Consider the following 25,723-nt stretch of genomic DNA (forward strand, 5'->3'; position numbering starts at 1 on the left):
AGTAGGTTAAAGAGTGTTATAGCCTAGGCCTTGTATACTTTCACGCCATTTCACAATGTCTTTCAGTCTTTTTTCATTTAAGTAATTCACCTGCTTTTCAGTTTCCATCTCATCTCAGTGTTGAAATACCGTTGCAGCCCTGTTTCACAATGCAGTGTCACAACAGAAAGCACTGTTTGGTGGCCTGTCTGCCTGTGGAACTTGCATCAAGCCCAATTAAGAAACATATTTTTTACAGGCGAGTATTGTGCCATTTTTTTTACTTAGCTTCGTAAGTCTACCGCAAAAGACTAAGTTGGTTTATAGTAGGCCTACATTTTAACATGTTTCTGCTGAGATTAGCCCAATATGAGTAGCAAAAATAGGCTCCCAAATGTTCACCCACAAATGAAAGTTGTTCCAAACCTGTATACATTTCTCTGTTCTGCTGAACACAAAGGAAGATATTTTGAAGAAAGTTTGTAACTCTATTGACTTCCATATAGGAAAAAAAAGTCAATGGTGCTGTTCAGTTTCCCACATTCATCAAATTATCTCTTTATTTGTGTTCAACCTGAGGGTGAATGATGACAGAATTTTCATTTTTGGGTGAACTATTCCTTAATAGATAGGTTGTTTAAAAGGCAAACATTGTGATATTTTGCCCACATGTGAGACTTGCGTTAATTCATGAAGGTAACAACAAGGGTGGTAAGCAAAAATGCATAAAATAATAGAGGACAAACGTCATATCCTGTTATCAGAATAAACACTTGTATTAGCAATAAACAGAAATGTTAATAATAATAATAAAAAAAAAACCAGGCTGGAATAATATGATATGTGGGAATGCTAAACGTGCTACCTGGAAACTCAGTTCCTGTTTTACTGTTTCCAAACACAAAGTTGAAACACTTCCAAGGACGTATATGTACAGAAACTTGTCTGTGTGCACGTGTTCACCTTTGTACAGAGAAACCCTGTGAAGCTCGCTGGGAGATTCCGCGACATAAAGAGACTGTGCTGTTTTTAGCTCTTGTCTCTGTTTAGAAACAACTGTGGGATCAGAGAGGAAAGTCTACGGCCCTAAAAGATTATTATAGGTGAAAGGCCTTATGAGAACATTAAAACACTGACCCAAATAGGAACATTCATTAACGTTCAAGTTACGAAAACAGTATTTCTAGATGTTCTCAGTTCTCAGAAATCAATACTCGTGTATTGGTTACATGAACGTTAAGGGAATATTCCATTTTATAATTTTGCAAACACTCTAAACAAGTAATGAACATCCAATATAACGTTGGAATAATGTTTATTCATAACTTTAGAACCTCTTTAGAACCTTGCCAGAACATTAGACAAAGTGGCACTTTAGCTGGCCTACTGCACTGTAAACATTTTATTGTTGGTTCAACTTAAAAAGTAAGTAACCTGGTTGCATTAAAATTTTGAGTTCATTGAAATTAAAAATTTGAGTTAAATGGGACTCCCACATCTTAAAGATTACTTCCATGCAGCACAATTAAGATATGTTGTAGATTGGTGTAAAACAGACTATACCGCAAAATGGAAAGAAATGGAAATAAAATGTGGGGAAAACCCAATACAGAATATTATTGGCGATGAAGAAATGTACAAGAAATCCAAAATCCAAACAGATCCAATCACAACTTTTACATTGAAAATATGGTACAGTATAATAAGGAGATATAAAATACTGAAAGATATAAATGTCTTGAGGTGGATAGCATATGATAGTAATTTTACACCAAATAAGTATGATATAGGGTTCAAACGGTGGGAAACCAAGGGAATTACGGCATGGTGTGTTATAATGAAAGATGGACAGCTGGAGAGTTTCCAAGAAATGAAAGAAAAGTATGACCTAGATAAACATGAATTCTATAGATACCTACAGCTTAGAAACTATTTTAGGAAAGAAATCAGAGTGGACCCCTCCAGTGAAATGAACGGTGTGATAAAAATCTTAATCAAAGCATATAAGGAAAGCAAAATTAAAATCATATCTGAACTTCATAAAAATATAATAAGAAACAGACATTCAACAAAATACATAAAAGAAAAATGGGAATCAGAACTTAACATAAATATCTCAGATGAAGATTGGCAAAATATGGTGAAAATCCATTATACATCCACTAGTTCACGGAGCTGGAGGGAGTTCTCCTGGAAAAATTTAGTTCGTTTTTTTATTACCCCCAAAGTTAACAGCAAACAATTAAGCAAAAACATACCCTGTTGGAGAGATTGTGGTGAACTGAATGCGGGTCACGCACATGTGTTTTGGAAATGCGATAAAATAACACAGTTCTGGATTATGATACATGATTCATTACAGAAAATACTGGGCTATAAGATTCCTATGACTTGTACAGCACTGTATTTGTGTAACCTATATGAAGGGAATGTACAGCCATCTGACAGATATTTGGTTAAGATCCTGTTAATAGCTGGTAAAAAAGCTATCACAAAAAAATGGGGTAAACAGGACTCTCCTACTCAGGATCAATGGTTCCAGATCGTTGAGGTAATCTATGAGATGGAAAAGTTGACGTACAGATTACGTCTACAGGAAGCTCAATTCGGAGAGAAATGGGAAAAATGGACGGTATTTAAAGAAGAGCGACAAAGACAAGAAGAAAGGCCTACAATTGGCTAAGAAGACTAACTGATATACTGCAAGAAGACCCCCCCCCCCCCCCCTTATTTTCTTTTTTTTTTTTTTTTTTTTTCGGTTGCTTTTTGTTTTCTTCTGCCTTGCTCTTTTGCTTAATTTTATAATATGATGTAAACAAATATTTTCTGTTGTTCCTGCAAAAATACAAAACTTTCAATAAAAAGTAAAGTAAAAAAAAAAAAAAAAAATTGAGTTAATACATTGAAGGATATTGGTTTAATCAACAGAAACTCAAAACATTATGTTACGTGAACCATACAAATGATCTAAGTTGATTCGACAAAAGAAAAATGTTGTGATGATAAATCATGTTTCTTACAGTGTGGTCATACTAAAATAATATGTCTTCAGAAGTAATACAGAGGCTTCAACATACATGCTGGCAAATAATGTTTTAATTTAGACCTGACCCCAAAATCCTTTAGAGAATTGCTTAAATAATATGTAGGTCATGGTTACACAGACCATTACTATGCTTTTAAATCTATGCACATTATTTGCAACAGATGGGGGGGGGGGAATTAACATTACAGGTGTGCAAAAATACCTTCTTTTTATTTGCCATTAACACTTTTGTGTTGCGCAGATGGCCATGTTGCAGCTCTTCTTTTATTTAGCTGGTTTCTAAAAGTGAATTCTGCCAGATGGAAGAACAGGCTTCAGTTTCTTGTTGCCACATGTACAATAGATGGATCCAATGGCAGCAGGTGTAGTGTTATATAAACTGTATTAGTGTGTCCTGTCTCAGTACACGTGTTTTAATCACACCAAAGCCCGCTTAATTCCAAACATCTTGCGCACAGGCTGTTGATTAGCTGCTCATTCACTGTAGAATAGCAGAGTCAGTGAACAGAGACTGTTTGGTTTGGTCATAATCCCTGTATGAAAGTACATTGATAGATCCAATAGTGATTCACCATAATCCGTACTAATGGATCTGGATATGATCATTTTAATATACTATGTAATGACAGAATGCAGGAGGAATAGAAACACATATTCACACCATACTTTGGGCTGCAGTTAGTCATTTATTTATAGCAAATACAATACATTTGCAATGATTTGGTCATAGATTTAAAAAAAAAGAAGAGCACTATAAAGCATGACATAAAAAGCAGCCAGTTTTTACTAAAAATAAAAAAAAATGGAGCCTCCGTCGCCTGCTTCTGCCTGCGGTGACTCCTGGATGAGGGGTGATGGGTGTGGAATTGGGTCGGGGTGGTTTATGAGGGGAGGGGGGATCCAGGCTCCTTCCCGGAGTCACTGCTCTCACTCATTTTTCTCTTCATCACAATCTCCCGAGCAACGCAGGTCACCTGACCGTTCGTCACTGTGTAGGTGCCAGTCCTGCCAATCAAAATTAAGAAAACCTCGCATGAAAACCAGGACTCAGGAGCTTAGTCAAGCCAAACACAAAACTGTCCTTTAACTCACTTCTGCTGGGATTCAAATCCATTGGGTGTCCCCATTTGATTCTGCTTCCCAAAGAAGAAACTGGACCACCAGTGGCCAGAGTCCTGTCGTACCAGACCTGCCATGGAATTGGACATTGAGCTTTTCTATTCCTTTACAATAACAGCTGACTACATATACAACATCCACTAGATTCACAGACAAGGCTTAAATCTAGTCCAGGACTAAAATGCATGTTTGAGCTGTTTTAACTGAGAGCAACTCGCACTGGTATATCTTAAAATATGTCACTGCCATATTGTTTTGTCTCAAGATGCACACCAGTAATGTTTTTTTCGAAGTCACGTTTACTTAAATGCCCTAATTGAACTCAGGCCTAATCCTGGCTTAATCTAAGCCCTGTCTGTGAAACCAGGCCTATTATGTACTATATAATGACTGACCACATGTACATGTTTATGTGGATTTTAGAGTATTTAGATGATTTTCAGATGATATACCTGGTGGGTGTGGAATGACCTCCCCAGTGTACTCCGAACTGCCACAGGAACTGTTGCTAGATGTAGATCCAATGCGCCCTGCAACATGAATAAACATTTTAGAAAGGAATAAATAAATAAATAAAAAAGTATTTTTATATATATTTTTTAAACTATTAAATTTAACACTAAATAAAAAATAAATATATGTGTGTGTGTGTTTGTGTGTGTAACTATTGCATTTATTTTCATTTTTATAAACATGCATTAAATGTTCTTTATTATTATGTTAAAAAAATTTTTATAAACTCACTTCGGTAGTAATCATGGGTGGCGATAAGGGAACCGGTTGATGGAATTGATGCCATTTTCCCCGTCCTCTAAGTGTCAACTGCGTGGAAGATGGAAAGTTGGAAGACCTGTTGGAAACAATTTTTACAGCTATGATGAGAACTAATGTCTGAGGACGACATCTGCATGGCACTACAACAATGTGGTCTTTGAAATACGAGGGCAGCTTGGAAAACATCTCAGGTAGGCATATGCACAAACAATCTGTGCTGGAACTCAGCACACTCAAAGAGGTTTTAACCCTGTCAGGATCACACACAAGGTGTTGCCAACAATTTTCTTAAATCAGTATTAATCAGTGCATTCAATGTTCACTTCCTATTATTATCAGTGTGATTCGATGATGCTTAACAGCTGTTACTTCAAGAATCATATTTCCGTTTTCAGAGACCCACTTGCTTAGGAGGACAACAAGCTGCAACAGGCATGCAGAATAGCTCATATTTCATGAGACTTAGTTATTAAAATACCCGGTTGTCCAAGAAGGCTGCATGCTAGCAGTTGCTATGAGCATTTAAAAGAAAGCTAGACTAATAAATAATAATAATAATTCAGGACATTTCTTTCCAGGCTATACAGATAATACTAAAAAAGTCATGCACACAAAACAAGAGTATCTCCTGATTTAGTGTTTACCAATGTTTTAAGGTTACCAATGTACAGTAATAATAAATAATAAAAGCTACCAATATAGAGTATTAATAAACGTTAAAGGCACAGTGATTGTACAATAATTTAGTGTTTGTGTTGCTTTAGTTTAAGACCTGCAGACGTCCATGTCAGGTCACAGATGGAAAGAGGGATTTACCACGTGACTAGTTAATACCCTTATGCGCTACATAACAGATGAGACATTTAAGTCACACCAGTGCTTTGAAAAGCTGACATGTAGCATACTAAATGCTAAAATGACTAAGAATAAAAGAAACTGTTAAAGAAAAAGAAGAGCAAAATACTAAGATAGGCTATACGTTATCAGTTACGACAAGATAAGCTTAAATCGTTTAAAATAAAATTACGCAGCCTACGCAGTTTATTTACTGGCATCACCTCAGAAGAACTGATATGAATAGTGTAGTTGTAATAAAAAAGTAAATAATGCTTTGCCTGTCTGTCCAAACATTTAAACATGTTTGTTTTTTGTTTTTTCCATGAACAATTTTTCTCAGTCCCTTACCTTTGATTTGTGGTGAGTGCTGATGTTGGTAATGCACCAAAAGCAAGGCTTGGTCAAGTAAACGCTAGGCGACGGGGCCCATTTGTAGTTTGATTTTTGGGTGAGACCCTCCAAGGTCTTTCGCTGCTCTGCTCCAAATTCTACAACACGAAGGGCTCACGGTCTATTTATTACCCGAGTGACGATGAAACCCTCTCACCTCCCAGAGGGCGTGGCTTGGCAGGCGCTGAGGGCGTGGCTTGCTCGCTGGCATGATATAATGGGCGTGGCCTGGTCGCTGGCACGAGACTGACAATTCAAAGCCTTTTTCAGTCTATGGTCAAATCAGTGTTGTTTTACAGAACTGAAGGGGGGATGGATGGGGTGTCCATGTCTGTAGACAAGGGCAGATATAGCGTCACCAAACAAATCAAGTCCACGGTCACGTGCATTCGAAGTTTGTCCCACAAGAAGCTTTCTAAATAAAATCCGCGGCAAATCTCCTGAGAAGGATCTTAATAACAGCAGGGCTGCCAACTTTTGAGTTTAGCTTGGAGTGAGAATTTTGGAGGGGGGTTATGGATAGGGGGATGCAAGTTTTTTTTTACATCACAATAAATGTATTATGATTATCAAAACATTTGGTTACTAAACATAATTTTACTAGGTTTAGTGACAACATGTTACAATGTTTACATGGTACAATGACTGGTAGGCTACTGTTTTTATTATTGCTTGACACAAATTTCACAATTTCCATTCAATTCTTGTGATTTGATTCCGATCTTGATTAAATCGATTCAATTGGATGCATATTAGGTACAGTAGATACATGTAGCCTACATTTTTTGTTTGCATTCCGAAATAAAATCGACAGAATCTGAGAGCTGAGAATTTGTTTCATATCAAAAGTTACCTTCGCCGTCTTGTCTGTCGGTGGAGAAAATGGATGTGTGGCGTGAGAGAGCGTGTGAAAAGTGCTGAATGCGTGAGAGTTGCAGCAAGGTAATGCATACTGTACTGCATACTGTACATACATACATGCGCATCCAATACTGTTAACAACATCCTCACAGTCAAATCTGTTTGTGACAAGTGACAACTCTGAATACAATTTTAACAGACAGCACAAATAAATATGGTAAAAATAGGACAACACATTTTTGTCGCCACCTGCTGTCTGTTATAATTATTGACTTTAAGTGAGACTGCGTGAAAAATAAGGATATATTCTGAACAAGTGTGTCCAAGGCAAGCAGAGATCAAACCACAATATTCTCGTTAACTTCATTGTCTTTAATAAACCCTGAACAGTGTAGTATGTTACAGCTACAAAGCATCAAACATTTACCCAGTATGTCAGTATGGTAACATTCGTTTACAGATCATCACATGGACAGTACTCCCATCAGCACTAGCTGAATGCACAATAATAAACTGACCAAAAAATGAAGTAAAAATGGGTTTTCCATTACCGCACAGTGAAATTGACCTTTTGCCCACCACAATATTTTTATTATATATTATAATCATCAAATATAATAGCATCAATTATTTGAAAATATTAGCCTGGCATCTGTTTAGTAATTAAATTATTTATAAAACCCATCTTCCCAATCTCAAATGCTTTTATGTTCATTGTTACAGTAACATACTCTGAAAAAGAAGGGAAAAAAAGCCTAATTCTATGCAAGACACCACAATCTAAAATACAGGTAATCAAGAAACAGAAGATATGTGTAGCTTGTATCTCTTTAAGGTCTTTGTTAGAACAGTTGTAGTAGTCCTGTATTTTTTTTTTTTATTATGACTTTGGGGAAAAACTCAAAATGGACACGAAAATAAACGTGAACCATTTGGTACACACCTTCAGAGATTATACACATCTGGTGCTCGAGTCTTGTCACAAGGAAAGCTTTAGCACCTTTTGCCCTGAGTAACAAGCAGGGTAATAACCAGTGCAATATTCAATGTAGGAAGCATGTAACAATCATAAATAGTGGCAACAAAGGAAGCCTTAAGCGTTTTAGGACATTCTGAAGGTGAGTTGTGCAAACATTTAACCTCTTCATGCTGATCGTAACAGACAATTTACTACTGAAGTGTCAGAGAAGCCCTGTTGTTTGACAAAATTAAATATTACAATACATTTAAAAGGTAATTCGGTACACAGGAGAAAACCCAAAAGTCCCAAAAAGGGTTCTTCAGTTTTCCAATATGCTAATTTGAGATGTTTTGTTTGACTACAATGCATTTGCAAGGATGGCAGTCTTCAGATGTTCAAGTAATTGCTAGTTGGCATTTTAGTTTTTATAAAGCATAATTTTCTGTCTGTACATTCATTTGAAGTTAATGTAGCTGTGGAGACACTGGAGTGTATTTGGGTACAGCGTTTAAGAGGGATCACAGAGGTCAGTTCTCGGTCATGAGGTTGCGCTTCCTGCTCAGAAAGGTGCGTTGTTGCTGGTTGGCGAATGGTCGCCCTCTCCATTTGATCTCCCCATTACTTTGTACTTTAGGAGGCATAACAAGAAAACACATGATGGATTAAGTAATAACAGCATAAACAAAACATGAACATACACTATAGTCATTATCAGCAACAGAAACAGACCAAGCTTGCTAACAGGGTTCCTGCAGGTTTCAGTTAGTCAAATTTAAGACCTTTTTAAGACATTTTAAGACCATAAAGATTGAAATTTAAGACCTACACGTCACGACGCATTGCCAAAAAAATATTCAAATCAAAGAATGCATTTTATTTCAATGAATTCAGTAATTGAAAAAGCATTAACTTAATTTACAGATAAGGCAATCACATTAGTAACCTTCCAGACCCAACAACGCGTGTCAGAGAAAAGAACAGAATCAGATATCATTTTTTATAGAAAATTGTCCTTTGCATATTATAGGCCTACTGTAAAAAACACATACCGGTAATTAGTTGATTTTAGTTGATCATAGTTGATCATAACTAGAGATGAAATGGCATGAACATTTCATTTAATTATTATAGTGCCAAAAATTACCACTGTTATCACAGAATCCTGTTCAAAAAGTACTAATACTACACAATGAAATCAATTCAAGTTTTATGTCGAAAAACAGCAAATAACAAATAAAATTAGCATCAATACACACTAACATAAACATTAAAATAATACGATTAAAAATGATAGCCAGATTTTAAAAGTGTCTTGCAACATGTTATATACTAACATGTACAAGTTCAAATAAAGTTGACAAAAAAGGTTTTTATAAAAAGACAAACCTCACATATTTCAGACTTTAATTTATCTTTTTTGACTCATTCTTTTTATAAAAAAATTATTTACTGACATTTACAATACAGTTTAGCTTATCTTTTATTATTAATAGTAAAATTCGGTCCGATTTTCCCGTGGCGTCTGTCGTTGCTATGCAACCATGCACTGCTCTCTCCACAATGACAAAAAAGTTTTAGTGGCTAATGGATTCCCACCGCCGAAAAACACTTGCTGTAGCTCTGTTACAAGATTTATTTACGGAGAAGAGAAAAACACCCGTAGTGTTTGGGTGCACCCGCATCCTTCATGTCTTTTTTCATGTTGCTGCGCCTGGAAAAAAACGAGCGCGTCGCAATTATAAGCGCGCTTACCGCGCCGTCCGCGACTCCGCGCGCCTACATTTGAATGAACTTGAGCGCGAAAAAAACGCGATATGTGAACTGCCTCTTGGCGAGCGACTTGGATACTTTTTTGCTACTTTGTAATAACTTTCTGCGGCCAGCGTTTCTGGAAATGAACGAGGGTAAAATCTGGCTGTTTTTAAGACGTTTTAAGGCCTTAAATTTAAAGTTCAGAATTTAAGACTTTTTAAGACCCCGCGGGAACCCCGGCTAAGTTAAGCAAGACCTAAAGTAGAAACCAAACAGCTCTAACCTTCATGTTATCCACTTTGTCCTCGAAGGATTTAAAGCTTGGTGAGTTTCTGAGGATATATTAAAAAAAATATTATAATAACCAATCAATACTAGCTTGAGTTTTTTTTTTTTTACATGCAACCTAAAATATGGAGGAAATAAAATTGACAGACAGACACCTTTAAGGTTTACAAAGGGAAAAAGAAAGGCTTTTTCTACCCATTTAGGTGAAGCAGAGCTGACAGGGCATAAACAAAGTGAAAAAGCATTTACTTTTCATGCAAAAAACGAGAGCAGCATCTTAAATATGATTATGTGTCATGTTCTTAAACTGTTGTGGTCACAGTGTTGACCATCACGTCTTCTACTTGATACTATCTGTCTATTTGCACCTGCAATTTTTTTTAAAGTGTATAATGGTTGACTATTTCTTAAATAGTAATAATATTATTATTATATACAAGTATTACAATTATCCCTGAATCGAAAGACAGAACATTCAGACAGTTATTAATATGCAGAAGGAAATGGGTAAGAAAAGTGCTGGTAAATTACCTCATAGCTGGCATACTTAAAGAGTGACGCATTGAAAAGTTGCTACTGTGGAGAGCAGGTTGCAGACAGAGCGAGCAGGGAGAGTTAGCCGAGCAGACAGCGTTAGCCGAGCACAGAGCAGAGAGAAAGGGAGAGATTGTATAGCACAATGAAAAACTCGTTAAGACATCAGAACAAACTTTAGACGTGAAAATATTATATCTAACATCTCTATCATAGCTCCAATAATTGAAGGTCATATGCAAAACAAAGACTTTAGGGAGAGTGATTACGATAGATTCAGATACATCTATAGCTTCACAGGTACCATAGAATGTTCTAGAAATCTTCTTCAAAAGGAAGATGGCTGCCACCTGTGCAGGCTCTCGTATAGCTCTTACCCAGAGTTAGAGTACGGCAGAGCCCTGAGCAGCCCGTATGCAGCGTTGTGGAGAAAAACACAGCGATAAACAAAAGAACCACTTCACAACTCTATCAGAACATAATATTGATGATATTTAGGGCAGGAGAGAGTAAAATAAAAAGGTAGAAACAATACAGGATGTAGAACAGGATTTTAGTTGACAGACGCTAACTTACACTACCATGCATGACCACTGGGGTCAGAATTTCTTAAAATGAACACTTATTCGAGATGGTCCTCACTGCAGAACACGAAATCCAGGGGGAGGAGTTGGATCCAGATCCAACACCTCCCACCTTACATATACCTAAACCTACCCATGACCACCCCCTGATCCCTAAACCCACCCCTAAACCTACCAATCTCCACCTCTTATATCTGGATCCAACTCCGCCCCCTGGATCTCATGTACTGCAGTGAGGTGCTACTGACTTATTCAGCAAGGATGCATTAAATTGATCAAGTGAGAGTAAAGACATTTTTGTCACAAAAGATTTCTACTTTAAATAAATTCTGTTCTTTTGAACTTTCAACTCACCGTAGAATGCTGAAAAAAACTATCACTGTTTCCACAAAAATATCAAGCGTTGCAACGGTTTTCAACATTGATAATAAGAAACATTTCTTGAGCACCATATCAGCATATTAGAATGATTTCTGAAGCAATGTGAGACACTGCAGTAATGATGCTGAAAATTTAGCCATGCCATCACAGGAATAAATTACATTTTGAAATATATTAAAGCTGATTTTAAATTGTAATAGTATTCTCAATAGTACTGTTTTCTATACTGTATTTTTGGTCAATTAAATGCAGCCTTGAGCATAAGATACATCTCAGAATTTAAAAATCTTACCGACCCCAAATTTTTTAACGGTAGTGTACGTAACAGATTTTAGTCAGAGAAGCAAAAACAAGGACATACACAGGAAGCATAATCACATGATTTAAGAAGCTATGCAAATATACAACCTGTTTATTTTTTTGTCAAACCAGAGCAGAACATCTAATTTTGATAAGCTCTGTACCTTGACACAGTGTTCAAAACAAGCTGATCAGTGCCAAACATCACAGAACTGTAGCCATCTGGAGATTTCCCAACACACAAATACCATATTATTGCAGCTACAGTCAGTGGCTGTTGGCTAGAAGTCTGAAATCTGCTATAAAGACGAATATGTATTGAACTGAATGTCTGTTTAAAGTTTGAATTAGTACCACAGGCCACTTTAAATGTAACATTAAATCAGAACTGAGCCCATTTTTACCTTTTTCACAGTCTTATTGTGCATGATTCATCGGTGCACATTATTTCAAAGAAATATATTTTCAGCTACTTGTCATACAGAGAGCCCATTTCACAGTTTATAATACTGACCAAATTAAGCCTCACCCTACATTTCTTCTTTCTGAATATCCTGTTCACTCTAATGTCACAGTACGGCAGAATAGTATTCAAACTTCAACTTAGAGGTGATATATTTCAAAGCTTCTCCCCCTTGCATTCTTGAACTTTTATCGGATAAAGTAAAAAGAACATTTGTCCAGACTTTAAAAGAGGATTTCGACTCTATTCTCTAAAGAATACCTCTTTGAAAGATGAAGGCACAAGACCAGCTTCAATAATAGATATGAAAAACAACCATCATACAAGATATCAAAGGAGGAGGATGAAAAGATAGATGAAAAGTTAAAGAGAAGAGAGATTAAGATTAGTTGTAGAAGGAAGAAAAATAGCGATGAGAGAAGGTTTGCAGAGAAGGACTATAGAGTTCACCTCATCTCTCCAAATCGGTTTCTGATGGCGGAGCCCATTGTGGAGAACGCAGCTGATGTCATCTGACCTGCCTGAGACAGAGTCTCCTGAGTCCTCTTATAGCTACAGAAAAGAGAGAGAACAATTTCAGTTCTAGCAGTTACCAGTTATATTCTGAACACATCAGTTGGCATTGAAATACAGTAGCTGAGAGGCAACTAAAAACCAAGACAGCAACATAAAACATCTCTTTAGAGGTGAATGCATCAAGAATACCTCAACATTTTTAGATAGATAATACAGGCATGCAACTAGTGTCACATGATCCTTCAGAAATAATTATAATATGCTGATGGGGTGCTCAATGAGATATTTCTTAATATCATCAATGGTGAAAACAGTTGTCTTGCTTAATATTTTTGTGAAAACAGTGATATATATTTTTTCAGGATTCTTTGATGAACAGAAAGTTGAAAAGAACAGCATTTATTAGAAATATAAATCTTTTGTAACATTATAAATTATCTTTAATGTCCCTTTTGATCAATTTACTGTATCCTTGCTGAATAAAATCCTTAATTTATCGAAAATGTATATATATTACTGACCCCCAAACCCAATAGTAGTGTAAAGACTTTTTCTAACCACAGAAAATTTGGGTTTGAATGACATATGGGTGAATAAATGACAGAATCTTTATTTTTAGTTGGATTATTCTTTTAAAAGCTAACAGGACGAACTATCTAGACACCTGTCTGTCCATGTTTTTGCACCAGATGCTGCTGCCTGAATCTTCCAGCGCAGAATCTGCACCTGGTTCGAATATACATCATGATCTTGATGACACACATCAAGTGCAGACTCTCATTTACACAGACAAATGCACCATTCACAAACACACAGATGCATGTGCATATACATTAACAGCACCTGTCCTTTTCAAAATAATATACACACTTTTTCCCACAATTCGCACTCTCACATGTAATGTAATTTCTAAAGCAAACAAGTACACAGCCACACAGGCTTCCTCACACAGCCCTCTAATGACCTTAGATAAGGCTAAGCCAATTTTCTTGGTGAAAATCCCATCATGTGTTCTCCAAGTCAGCTTTCTCAGCACATGCCTGAGCACAATCACAACACCCTTCTCAAACCGCACATGCACAACCTGCCCTTTCTATGTAGCCTCAAAGTCTGAGATCAGACAGTATAGCAGATTATTGATTTCTAATGAGACGTCTGACAAAGGGGTAAGTGGAGTGGCTATGGATCTAGGTCAGTAACTCAAAAGACAAAGGTTTGACATCATTTATTGAGATCACTGGGCCTGTGAGGAAGATCTCAACCTAAAAATTATTCCTTGATAAAATTATTCTTAAGTCTGATGCTTTGTACGAGAGCAACGATTTTATGTCCTTTCTGATCTATGATCTGATATCTTTGACATCAGAGGGGTCTAGTTGGTCACACCATGAAGCTTAGGAAAATTGACACTAACGTCACTGAGAAGATTGTTGTTAAGTTTCTTAAAGATCAGTGACATCAGTGCTGTTACAAGATTAGTCTCTCAATCTGAAGAGAGAGGTTTTATAAGCTATTCGTTTTTAACCCCAAATCACACCTTAAAATGTATTTTTCCTAAATGGCTAATGAGACTTGATGTCGTGGTTGACACTTTCTAGCTCAACAAACAAAAAATAAATTGTAATGATATCTGGTTGCATATTAGCGTGAAAAAAAAAAGAGTCCCATTCAGGTTGTTCGGGGTCTCCAGACAATAAAATGTGAGTTTGTAACATAATAATGTTTTTTTTAAAACAAATATAATGTCACTCACTTTATTTGTGTTTTATTCTACATATGTGCAGTGTTGGGGGGGATTTAAAGTATTTTTTTAAATTTATATAAATAAAATAAAAATAAAAAATTCATAGACATCAATCGGAGACTATAAAAATTGCTTTTTGTTACATAATTTGTAAAATAAAATTCAGTTGCAATGCAGAAAACACACAAAACATGAAGGGGCAAACACATCCCTGATGGAGTAAACACACACAACACCCCCACCCCCCAAACCCACAAAATCACTCATAAGAATCGAAGCATGGGCTGCCACAAGTTTGTCAAAAATAAAATCAGCTACAATGCAGAACACACACAGAAATGAAGTGAAATACATCTACGATGGAGAACAAATGCAAACACACACAACAAACACACATAAAACACATACAGTATATGACACTATGTTCAGGTTTGACTGTAATAATGTCATCATAATTCCCCAAAATTATACTTCAGACAGTACAAACAAAATGCTAAACTTTGAAAAAGTTATTTAATAAAATTATTTTAGAATGTCTAAACATAAACCTAAATGAAAAAAACTTGAAAAGATGTTTTGAGGACCCATGAGGAAATGGCAAATGAGCCATTGAGTAATGCTTTGAAGCCATCGACTGGCTGTAGATGAAATTGCATGTTTTTTTCAAGTGTTTGTTCTCCAGTTGATGGCAGCAATCTTTCATTAAAAATTAAACCATGGCACATTGTCCATGTTTTCACCATGAATGAAAAAGAGAAATTTGGATATTTATACAAGTGAATTTTACATAAAAGTTGTTTTTTTATAAAAACCTATATAATATAAATATATGTAAATTTGAAAAATACCATAAATCACCCCAACACTGCACAAATGTAGAGTAAAACCATAAGTAAAGTGAGTGATATTACATTTGTTTAAAAAAATACCATTGTGTTACAAAATCACATTTTATTGTCTGGGGTCTCTGAACATCCTGAGTGTACATGAACAACGAATAGCTGATAAGGGTTAACCTATTTCAGGGTTGAAGCGTTGTTGAGTGCTGCTTTATAGGACTATAATAACAATGCATAAAACAGTATTAATGCAAAAACATACTTTATGATGTTACATTATTATCCAGATTTATATGCTTTAACATTAAATTTAAATGTAACATTATAATTAACAATTTGATTAAACCCATTTTAAATGGAAGGTTTAAATATAAAACAAACTGTTTTTTTGTTCATAAACTTTTAAACAAACAAAAAACGTTAAACAAAAAAAATTTAACAAAAAAAATTCCACATAAAATGCAGACAAATTTTGATTAATTTAAATATAAAAAAATATTCATAAAAATAAATGAAAAAAACTCACGCATCAGAACGTCCAATGTCCTCAAGTGTGGCCGAAGCAGAGAGGTATCTACAAACACAAATGTCCACATTACTAACATATAATAACATACAAAAGTCCTGTTTAAATTCTGTGAATTGTGCACACTGCAAACTAATGGATGTTAAAAGATTTTGACATTAGACCTCAAATTGATGACAAATTAAAGGGCTTAGAAATGAATGGCGCTGGACCTAGTCCAGAACATAAAACTAATATAACATTAACAGAATTTAGACACACGGATCTGAATGCAAATCACCGCCCAGTGATGTTGAAAAACTCCTAGAACAGGACTGACTTCTCTTTGGCTTAGATGTCTTAAACACTCCCTAACACTATATGTCAGTTATTTTTTTGTGTATACATAAATTACACATTACTAATCACAATCTCAAAATATTCTGCTGAAGAATCAATGAATCAAAAAAATCTGCAATCTTTATTTGATTTATGCACCTTAATACAGCTCTTATTATGTTATGTCTTATGTTAGATATTATGTTTTGAGCAGAATATATCTGGATATAAAACTGGGTGGGAGGGAACATCTGTTTTCAAAGACCCAACGGCACAGGTGTAACCACAAAGGCTAAATTCAGACAAAAAGGCCAGCTGAGCTTGGCATCAATAGGAAATAAGAGATAAATATAATACAACTGAAAGGAACCTTCCTCAATGTTACAAACAAAAAGGACAAAACCTTCCAGTTTTGTAATTTTGTTATATTTGTCTCTCACTTCATAGAGCATCAGAAGCTAGCCAGCTTCATTGTTCAAGTAATGTCATCAGAACTAATAAAACATAAAGCTTGATATGTGAACTGATGCTACAGTACTTCTATTAATTATGAGATGTATGCTGTCATAAAATAGAGGTTTTGAGAGCTGGCAAACTCCCTTATGGAAAGGAAACACAAACATTCAACTTGGAAGAAGCACAAAGGATACAAATGAAACAGAAACAAGGCAGCAGCAGGTCCACACCTAGCAAACAGAATCACAAGACCAAGCAACTACAGGCAAAAGAGAGAAAACTCACAAATTAGATGAGGTAACTCTACGATTCAAGTCTCCAAGAGTTTGTGAGGTTCTCATATAACTAGAAGCAGAAATATAGATTAAATATAATTGTTTTCTTTTTTCTGAACGGTTTAAGCTCAGATGCTAGTGAAAGAACACCAATGATTAGCTGCTTCAAGAAGATAGGACTGAAAATAGAAAATAGGACTGTGGAGATATATATATATATATATAATTGATATGCATATACATTACATATTCAAATAATACTAATAATAATAAAAGATAAAATTATGTCCCATTTGTGGGCACTGTTAAGAGATTTAGACAGCACATAAAACCACAGCATGAGATTAGAGAAGACAGATGTTAAGGTGACCTTCAAACAGACTGGAAAGGTTACAGACAGAAAGTTCTCACGCATTGGAGCACTGAACGTCATGCCAGCCTTTGTTGATGTTCTGTTTGATTTCAGAGAGGGGGCTGATGCCAAGCCTGCGCTTCAGCTCAGCGGAGTGCCTCTCCTTTGCCACGAGAACCTGTCTCAGTGTCTGAATCTCATCGTCAACCTAACACAGAAAAATACAAGACAAAACTAAACAAATGTATAGAATGACTGGCCTCACCATAAAAATTGTGCATTTTATTAGTACAGAAACATGAAAAGCAAAATTATAGTATTAATTTAGGCAAAAACTGAAACCAAAAGTAAAGTTTTGGTAATTGGGAAATTGAACTCGGTATGTTGTTCAGGGTATTGTGTTCTCGGGTGATAAATTAAACCAGTTGTAGTAAAAAGTTGAAGTTCTTTGGGCAGATATTTCAGCCAAACATGTTTCACATTGTAAGCCCGTTTATCGGTCCAAATGGGGGTTTCCGCTAAGACGGGTGAAGGTGCGTGCTACTGTCTTTCCTTTTACGCAACACAACAAGATTGAATGAAATATATTTTCTCATATGTATTACCTCGTTATTTCATCTGACTCCATAAATGAAAAAAGGTTTGAATGATATCTGAGCATCATTAAATGTGAGCAAACGTTTGATTATTCTTTTTAATTCTTTAAGTATATTTTATCCGTTCAGATTGGGAAACTAAAAAGCTAAGAGGTCCGCACGTCTTCTGTTTAAACGCGTGTCTCACGTTCACAAGCTCGTCAGTTATGGTCACTAAACAGAGGTAATTGGCTATATATCTGAGATTGGTCGCATTCACGCTTACACAATCAAAGATACTTTGGTATAGCCCCCATGGAATTGCATACACTTGAATTTAACGTAACGTTTACTTCATTATAGGTATGGCCAGATTGGCCACTATTACAGATAAGTCAACCAACTTTACTTCTCTTATAATAGCTTTGGATTGGCCATGCCGTGATTTTCCACGTACACTTATTAAAGTAACATTAAATTTAAACATAGGTAAGACACACCCAGATTTAGGTTGGTCAAGCAGCACTTTTGCCTCCCTAAACGGAAATTCACTTCTCGTCTTTGCAAACCAAGTACATTTGAATCAGTGCCAAATATTAGTCGTCACTAATATGACGCAAAACTTGCGGTAACATACGAATCCGTTTAATCTACTTAGGAAAACAATTTCAGAGTCAGTCAGAATAAAATCAAATGTAACAATTTATTATGTCAGGTAAATGTATCATGCCAATTTCATAATCAGTTCGAAGATAATAAATACAAAACATCAAATGCTTTGGAATAAAGAGAGAAGATGCGAACCTGACATTATAAAATACATGATGCTGAGAGTCTCGGCCACTCTCAGCATCACAGGTTAATTTGAGCTACAAATCGCCACGAACCTTCTTCAGCATCCCCCTAAATACTCAGACCAAGGCAGAAACCTCTTTTCAAATGTAAACTTGAGTTCACAGTGGGAATTTGCACTAATCACCGTCCCAGACTTATTGGGGACAGAGGTTGATTTACACAGGGGCACACCCACAGCAGTTAACAATCTGTTAGATTGTTAGTTAGATATCTCTAAACTCTCCACACCTTACTACTTTTTTGGTTTACTTCTGTGGGAACTTTGTACCAGTCGCACATTTCAAATGATACCAAACATGTATAATACTGTATGATATTGTTCATATTAAACCATATAGATTTTTGGGTGAATTCAGGTAGGGATGGGTGAAGGGAATGATGTGTAAATTGGGAGGTGATCAACTCAAGTGTGATCGTGACTCGGATGGGGAGAGTTCAAATGTTAATTACCCTTTAAAAATGTTAAAGAGAAAAGCCTCTCTTCCAGTTCTTCCAGTTTCTCCAGTCTTACAACATATTGTTACTCTAATGTACACACTGCTGACATATTTAGCTGTTGTATCCAAGTTTTGTGCACAAAATAGATGCTTGAAACAGTCATCAAAATGCATAATCAGAAAGAACCAATCAGGGATGGAAATTAGCACCCGCCACCAGCCAAATGCGGGTGATTTTGTGTTGTGGCGGGTAAACTCGCTTCACCTACCGGCCACCGTGGCGGGTAAATAAAAATATACTGTTTCACACAGACGGCGGACACTTTTAGAGGACATAAGTGTACGCTGAAATAAAGTCTTTCACCTCAGAAAAACGGACTTTCTTGTCCTGTCGCGTCAGCCGTTATCTTGTTCTCATAGCGAACACTCTTCAATTGCACGCGCAAATGTGGCGGCGCGCGCTGTGTATCGCCTCACTGTATATAAAGTGCAAAATAAACTACGAGCATGCAACGCCGTTACGTTGTAAATTACACAAAATAAAAGTAATGCAGGGATGATTTTCATACTATTCACCAGAAGCAGTTTCCATGGTTCATTAACAGTTATTGTTATATTGTGTATTCACCATGGTAACTGTCGTTTCCATATTAACCCCAAAATGCCACTTTATTTTTCTTTGTGTTATTTTTTATATTTTTAAATGACTCTAGTGGCTCATACCAACATTGTATTAACAAAAACTAGTTTGGGGCTGCTATTTAATAGCTTTAGCATAGGCCTAATGTTTATTTATTAGTACTAGTCTTTACTATTAGTCATATTCTTACAATTTATATTAAGTAAAGGGGGACAGTACTTGTGTGTGTGGAAATAGCCGGTTTCAATAAAACTACTTGTGACATGTCATATTTGGCTTATACTTTGACTGAACATTTGCTCTCACTTTGCGGAAAAAATATCGGGATATATTTCGTATATCGACATTCAGCCTAAATAATCAGGATATGACTTTTGGTCCATATCGCCCAGCCCTAGTTTCATTGTTGGGACTAAAAACCTAAAACTGGAAGCCATAAAAGACCACGAATCATTCAAATGCCACATCCAGGTAAAAAAGAGAAATATATATAAGAGAGAAAGAGAAAATGTCAGTATTTCATTGAGACTTGAGATTAAATAAACTGCTTAAGTATTGTAGATCTTGTAGTATTAATTTTCACATGCAGTTACACATTGTCGGTTAAAAACAAGAAAGTGGCTGGTAAAAACATTGAGTGGCTGGTAGATTTTGAAATCCACCGGCCACTGTTTTTTTAACAAAAAAGTTAATTTCCATCCCTGGAACCAATTAAACATCACTGATTTTGGCCAATTCAATTTGGGTTTGTGCTTCAGGGGACACGTTACAGAAAGATCCTTTTTTATTTCACAGCAGCTGTTTGCGTGTCGTTGGTTGCTTGGCAACACAGACCTGAGAGTTGCGAGACTTTTGTTCATCTTCTAAACACGAATTGTATTTTTAATGAAATCTTAGAGACTTCTGACCCTCCATTCAAAGTCTATTCACCCAAAATATTCACAAAATGAATCCATATTCATTAAATCTATATCTTCTGAAATAGGGTTGGGTATCATTTAAATTTAAGCGTTTCCGATTCCAATTCTTATCAATTCCCAGTTTTGATTCCAATATTTTTTTTTTAAATGAAGTCATTTTGTTGCAGCTGAAAACCATGTGGAAATAAATCAGCAGCCTAAAGAACAACTAACTAATAAACTAGACTTATATAAATTTCAAACATTATTAAAGACAAGTATACAGTCAATAATACAATAAGAACAAACAAACAAATTAACAATAGCACAAATAAAAACATAAATAAAACATAAATTGAAATCAAATGTAAAATAACATTGTACAGTTTTCTTTTTATAAATTAATTCTTATTAAGGTTAAAAAAGTTATTTAGTCAAGATCAGTGAGTGACTTTCCTTTTCTTTTGTTCTTTGATTAACAGCAATGACAGACGGCAGTAGGTTTATTAGGCTGCTGTCACTTTAAAGGTGGGATCAGTAGTTTTTGAAATATGCTGTTTGGATGTTAGTCGGTCCGACACAACAACAAACGTGTAGCCAATCAGCAGTAGGGGGCAAATGACGGTGGAGGAGAGAGAACGATCAAGAGGGAGATTTGAACTGAAGAAAGACTGAGGAATAAAAAAGGAATAGAAATATGAGACAATACAAAAGAGAAAAGCTGTTGGCAACGAACAACCAACTCTTGTTTGCAATTACTATCGTGTACTGTACGTACATTTGTTGTGCTTCCTAGTCATTCATTCATCATCTGCGCTTTATTTTTCGTGAAGCATTATTCTGTTGCACTTCTGTATAAACAGACATCCACTCTTGGATTGCGTGCATAACGGAGGACAGCTAGTGTGAGTCGCGCTGAAGATTGCCAGTGAATGCGGTGTTTAGTGTCATTGTTAGTGCACTCGACTCGCTTGCAGGAGGATCAGGGTTCGAGACCCACTGGGCTGTTAGGATTGTGAGTTTTGGAGGCAGAGCAATGAAGAAGGGGTGTGTTTGGGTTGATTTCAAATATCAACATTGGCCAATAGCATATTTCAAAAAAGACTTACCCCACCTTTAAGACTTAATTCATGGATACAATATACTATCACACATGCAATTTGTTTCTCAACCGTTAACGTTCACTTAAGACATAAACGACTGTGTTTACGAGGATATTTTGAAATCATTTTGTGTTTATTTGTCTGTCAAGCGCAAAAAGATGCAAAAGAGAACTCAATTCAGTATTCATGTACTATATGAGAGGCTGATTTTTGTGCACACGCTCTGGATGTGCCCAGCACAGAAAACAACACGCCAGTGCCGGAATTTAGTTCTCTTTCACATCTTATTGTGCCCTAACCCTTTTATGAAGTGATTCCAATCATATTTCAAGCAATTCAAAACCCTTATGGCAAACTATGCGCATCTGAAATGTATCAGCTGAAGGAAATAATCCATTATTTATCGGCCACATTTTCTTATCCAGGCCGTGAGACCGATAACGATAACATTAAAAATGAACATAGATCGGCCGATACCGATATGGTGGCCGATATATCGTGCATCCCTAATTTATTTATTTTTAAACATTCTTTAGGAGTGTTTTAAACAATTTTGGGTGAACAGATTTTCAATGAAGGGGCAGAAATCTCTCTCATTTAGGTTTTGAAGATGAACAAAGGTGTTATGGGTTTGGAACAACAGAACTGTGAGTAATTCATGAGAGAATTTTCATTATTGGGTGAACTCTCCCTTTAAGACAACACAACATTTCATATAATCTTAGCAGTAATAGTGCTGTAAGTGTGAGGGTAAAGGGTGTTGGATAAAGTCTGCAGTACCTTGGTGAGTTCCACCTGTATCTCTTCTGCCTCCTCCTCTGACAGGCCAGGTGGTAGAGTCCCTCCAATGGCTACACCTGGAGATGTCACTGAAGAACCTATATACACATTAACAAATGCAGGGCTTCAGACCAAAAGAGCTGATGTACTGATATACTGTGGGTCTTTGCATGAGAGCCACCAGATAAGGGGGTGTAAGTACAACAGGGGTGGCATGAGGGTTTCTATCCAGACAGTGTATCTTTTTTTAGTATCTCTAGTTAGGTAAACACTACATGATCAGCTGTCAGGCCGAACAGACCTGTTTAATGTAACGTTTATGTACCGACAGTTGTAGTGCATGTAACGTAATTAAACCCGCAAAACACGATATTAAATAAAGCCTTTCATTATTTTTTTTAGAGTTTTCTTATATAATACTCTCTTAACATACTTTTTATTAGCGCCACCCACTCGAGTCGGTAGACGTGCACCTGCTCAAAACACAGACAACTCACACACAGACGACACTTACCGTGTTCAGAAGAGTCCATTTCTAAATTAAATATGATCTTCGATCAGGTTTACCTGCGTGTAAACAAATGTCACCGCTTATATTTTGGGATGGATGGAAAAGGAGAATTGACCCTCCCTGACTTGAACAACACAAGAGGCTTTAGGTTTAGCCAGCGCAACGACGGGCTTGAGCTTCCGGAGCGCGGATATGACGTCACTACGCCCTGCGCTCGCGCTTTTTACGATTAAAAGACCTGTACCTCTTTTATGTCTTTAATACAGGATACAGAACATAGATTACTTTTACTTGCTTTATACTGTCATGGGAAATTGTTACATTTGTTAATCAGATACCTTGTTATCCTTAATTAACAAACCGAATGTAACAATTTCCCATGACAGTATAAAGCAAGTAAAAGTAATCTATGTTCTGTTCAGTTAATCTGTTGTTTTTACTGAAATTTTATATACACAAATGTACATTTTTCAAAGACACTGAGAGGGATGAAAAGTCCCAAAGCAATGTATTTGTACTCTTTTTGGAAGACTTTGGTTTTATGTAAAATAATTAAATAATTAAATAACTCCTACTCCCCTACTGTTCTTTTATTTATTTATTTTTTATTTCTTCTTTGTCTTAACTCACTTATTGTTGTGTATAATGTGATGGGACATTTGATTGTAATCTCAGTCTTTGTTTGTTAATCTCTCAGTTATGACTGCTTTCTGTTATTGTTCAACAAGTACATGAATAAAAAAATAATAAAAAAAAACTTTTACATCCTTTTCAGGTACTTTTTGGAAATTTGATTTGGCTGCTGTCACTCATCTGAAGATACAATATATGGTGTAAAAGATGTGTGTTTATTATTGCATATTCTAATTATTGTTATATTATATTAATATAACAATATTGTTGTTATTGTTATATATATATATTATATATTTTGTACTATATGTTATTATATTAATAAAATATTATTGCATATTTTTTCATAAATGTAGAAATGCACAGCCCCAATCATAGTATTAAGTAATACATTAAAGGTTTAAAAATTCATCTATTTTTTATTTTACATTATTTATATTTATAAATAAAAACCAAGTTTAAATATCATTTTCTTTATAAAACGTTCTTTTTTCAGCCTTTTATTTCTATACAGCCTACATAAAGATAATCTCACACTTAACTCGTCGTCCATCAAAATTTTTTTTTTTTTTTTTTTTAATTTTAAGAAGACTACTCTCAGTCACATCAAATGTTCATAAACATTTATTTTACACCAGCAAATAAATGTTTTTATCTTTTAGTCATACAATAACCATGCTACAAAATAAAGGTCTACTATTATTATTTTTAATAATTCAGTGTATGTACAAGAGACCTTCACTGTAGAACTATGAGTAGCATAGTTTTAGAGTCAAATTCATTTAACATACCATTTGAAACAAGGACAATTCATTATGAACATGACAAAATAAGATCATAAATAAAATAAAATAAAAATGCATAAAATTACCATTTCACTATTATTACACTAAATATTTTCTCTTCTTTCTGAAGACATAATATGCAACAATTTCTTGACAATTTTACTCCAGTATGTTTTATTTTTTTTCTCCTTTAAGCAAGGTTCATTCAACTTAAAATTCAACATTTTAATGAATAAGCCATACTGTTTATACAAGTGTAGTTCTGATACAGATAAATGCACAGGAAAAAAGACCACTGAGGCTAACATCCATTAAAAACCATCTAGAGCATTGGAACGAGGGAATGGGAAACATAGTAAGAGAGAGAGGAGAAAGAGAGCAGATAGTGATCGAAGATAGCATTGTACTTAATAACGAAATGTAAACAATTCAATGTAAAATCATTGGCCTTTTAAGAGTGTGAATAAACATGGCTGGTGACATTTGTATTAGGTTCAAGTTAGAGCTGATAAGAAAAAAATGAGAACAGACAGATGAAAAACACAATTCAAACCTGCCCATGTAAGCAGGCAGTGAGGGATGTTTGAGTAAAAAGCACGAGTTAATATGGCATCGATGGTCATCTTAAGGTTTGAAATTGCAAATTCAGAAAATCAGGTTTGGTATAAGGAGGTTATTAAAGCACTTTCAGATATACTGTCTCAAAGCCTTTCAGCTGTTGGTGACATGGCCACACACCATCTAGTTCACAATTTTACTGAAAATACAAAGAGTAAACGTAACCAAGAGCAACACAATGAAGGTTCAAAATCCTATCACAAAACTAGGCTATATGAAACCAAAATAGTTTAATTAATTAATGCCACATCTATGAGACTGCTCAAAGGGGAATCTATCAAATAAACGCTAAAGTGTTTCTAAGTATCAAACCTTAGCAGCTCAATTAATCTTCAAGTCATCTAAAGGCTGGAATACACTACACGACTTTTGCAGTCCTGGATATGTTGTTGACGCTAGTTGCCGAAAGTCAGGGCTAGTCCGAAGATTTAAGTTGACAGATTTCACAGAAAATCATGTAGTGTATGATGGTCACAGTCTCCGATTTTTTAGCTTCAAAGTTTGATTCCATGCAGTCGGAGGATATTTCAAACTGATTTTTTAACACGTATTGATTTCAATTGTCAAGCGTCTCCTAGCAACAAGGCACGCG

At 35.6% G+C, this 25,723-nt stretch overlaps 2 protein-coding genes across 16 annotated transcripts; both read right to left on the bottom strand.

Annotated features, from left to right (window-relative positions):
• Positions 1 to 3,698: 3,698 nt before the first annotated feature.
• Positions 3,699 to 7,172, bottom strand: ppdpfa (pancreatic progenitor cell differentiation and proliferation factor a). Its single transcript, XM_084389009.1, has 6 exons — positions 6,999 to 7,172; positions 6,104 to 6,476; positions 4,889 to 4,994; positions 4,597 to 4,674; positions 4,118 to 4,214; positions 3,699 to 4,030 (listed from the first exon to the last, which is right to left on the bottom strand). Exons 3-6 carry the CDS (start codon positions 4,941 to 4,943, stop codon positions 3,907 to 3,909), a joined length of 354 nt encoding a protein of 117 aa, XP_084245135.1. The 5' UTR covers positions 4,944 to 4,994; positions 6,104 to 6,476; positions 6,999 to 7,172; the 3' UTR covers positions 3,699 to 3,906.
• A 185-nt stretch (positions 7,173 to 7,357) lies between these two features.
• Positions 7,358 to 23,352, bottom strand: tpd52l2a (tpd52 like 2a). Of its 15 annotated transcripts, none has more exons than XR_014625402.1 (10): positions 23,099 to 23,300; positions 22,585 to 22,682; positions 17,355 to 17,503; positions 16,954 to 17,013; positions 15,895 to 15,942; positions 12,720 to 12,821; positions 10,846 to 10,942; positions 10,539 to 10,583; positions 10,003 to 10,051; positions 7,358 to 8,595 (listed from the first exon to the last, which is right to left on the bottom strand). XR_014625402.1 is itself a non-coding variant. In XM_084389010.1 (10 exons), the coding sequence occupies exons 1-10, from the start codon at positions 23,115 to 23,117 to the stop codon at positions 8,527 to 8,529; spliced, it is 663 nt and encodes a 220-aa protein (XP_084245136.1). In that variant the 5' UTR covers positions 23,118 to 23,269; the 3' UTR covers positions 7,358 to 8,526. The 15 variants fall into 15 exon arrangements, 13 of the variants coding, with proteins under 13 accessions (XP_084245136.1, XP_084245143.1, XP_084245141.1 ...); XM_084389010.1 differs by having other exon boundaries at positions 10,919 to 10,942; positions 23,099 to 23,269; XM_084389017.1 differs by lacking the exon at positions 16,954 to 17,013 and having other exon boundaries at positions 10,919 to 10,942; positions 23,099 to 23,352.
• Positions 23,353 to 25,723: the final 2,371 nt, after the last annotated feature.

This window comes from Rutilus rutilus, assembly GCF_951802725.1.
Source record: "Rutilus rutilus genome assembly, chromosome: 19".
In the NCBI taxonomy this organism is placed as follows: domain Eukaryota; kingdom Metazoa; phylum Chordata; class Actinopteri; order Cypriniformes; family Leuciscidae; genus Rutilus; species Rutilus rutilus.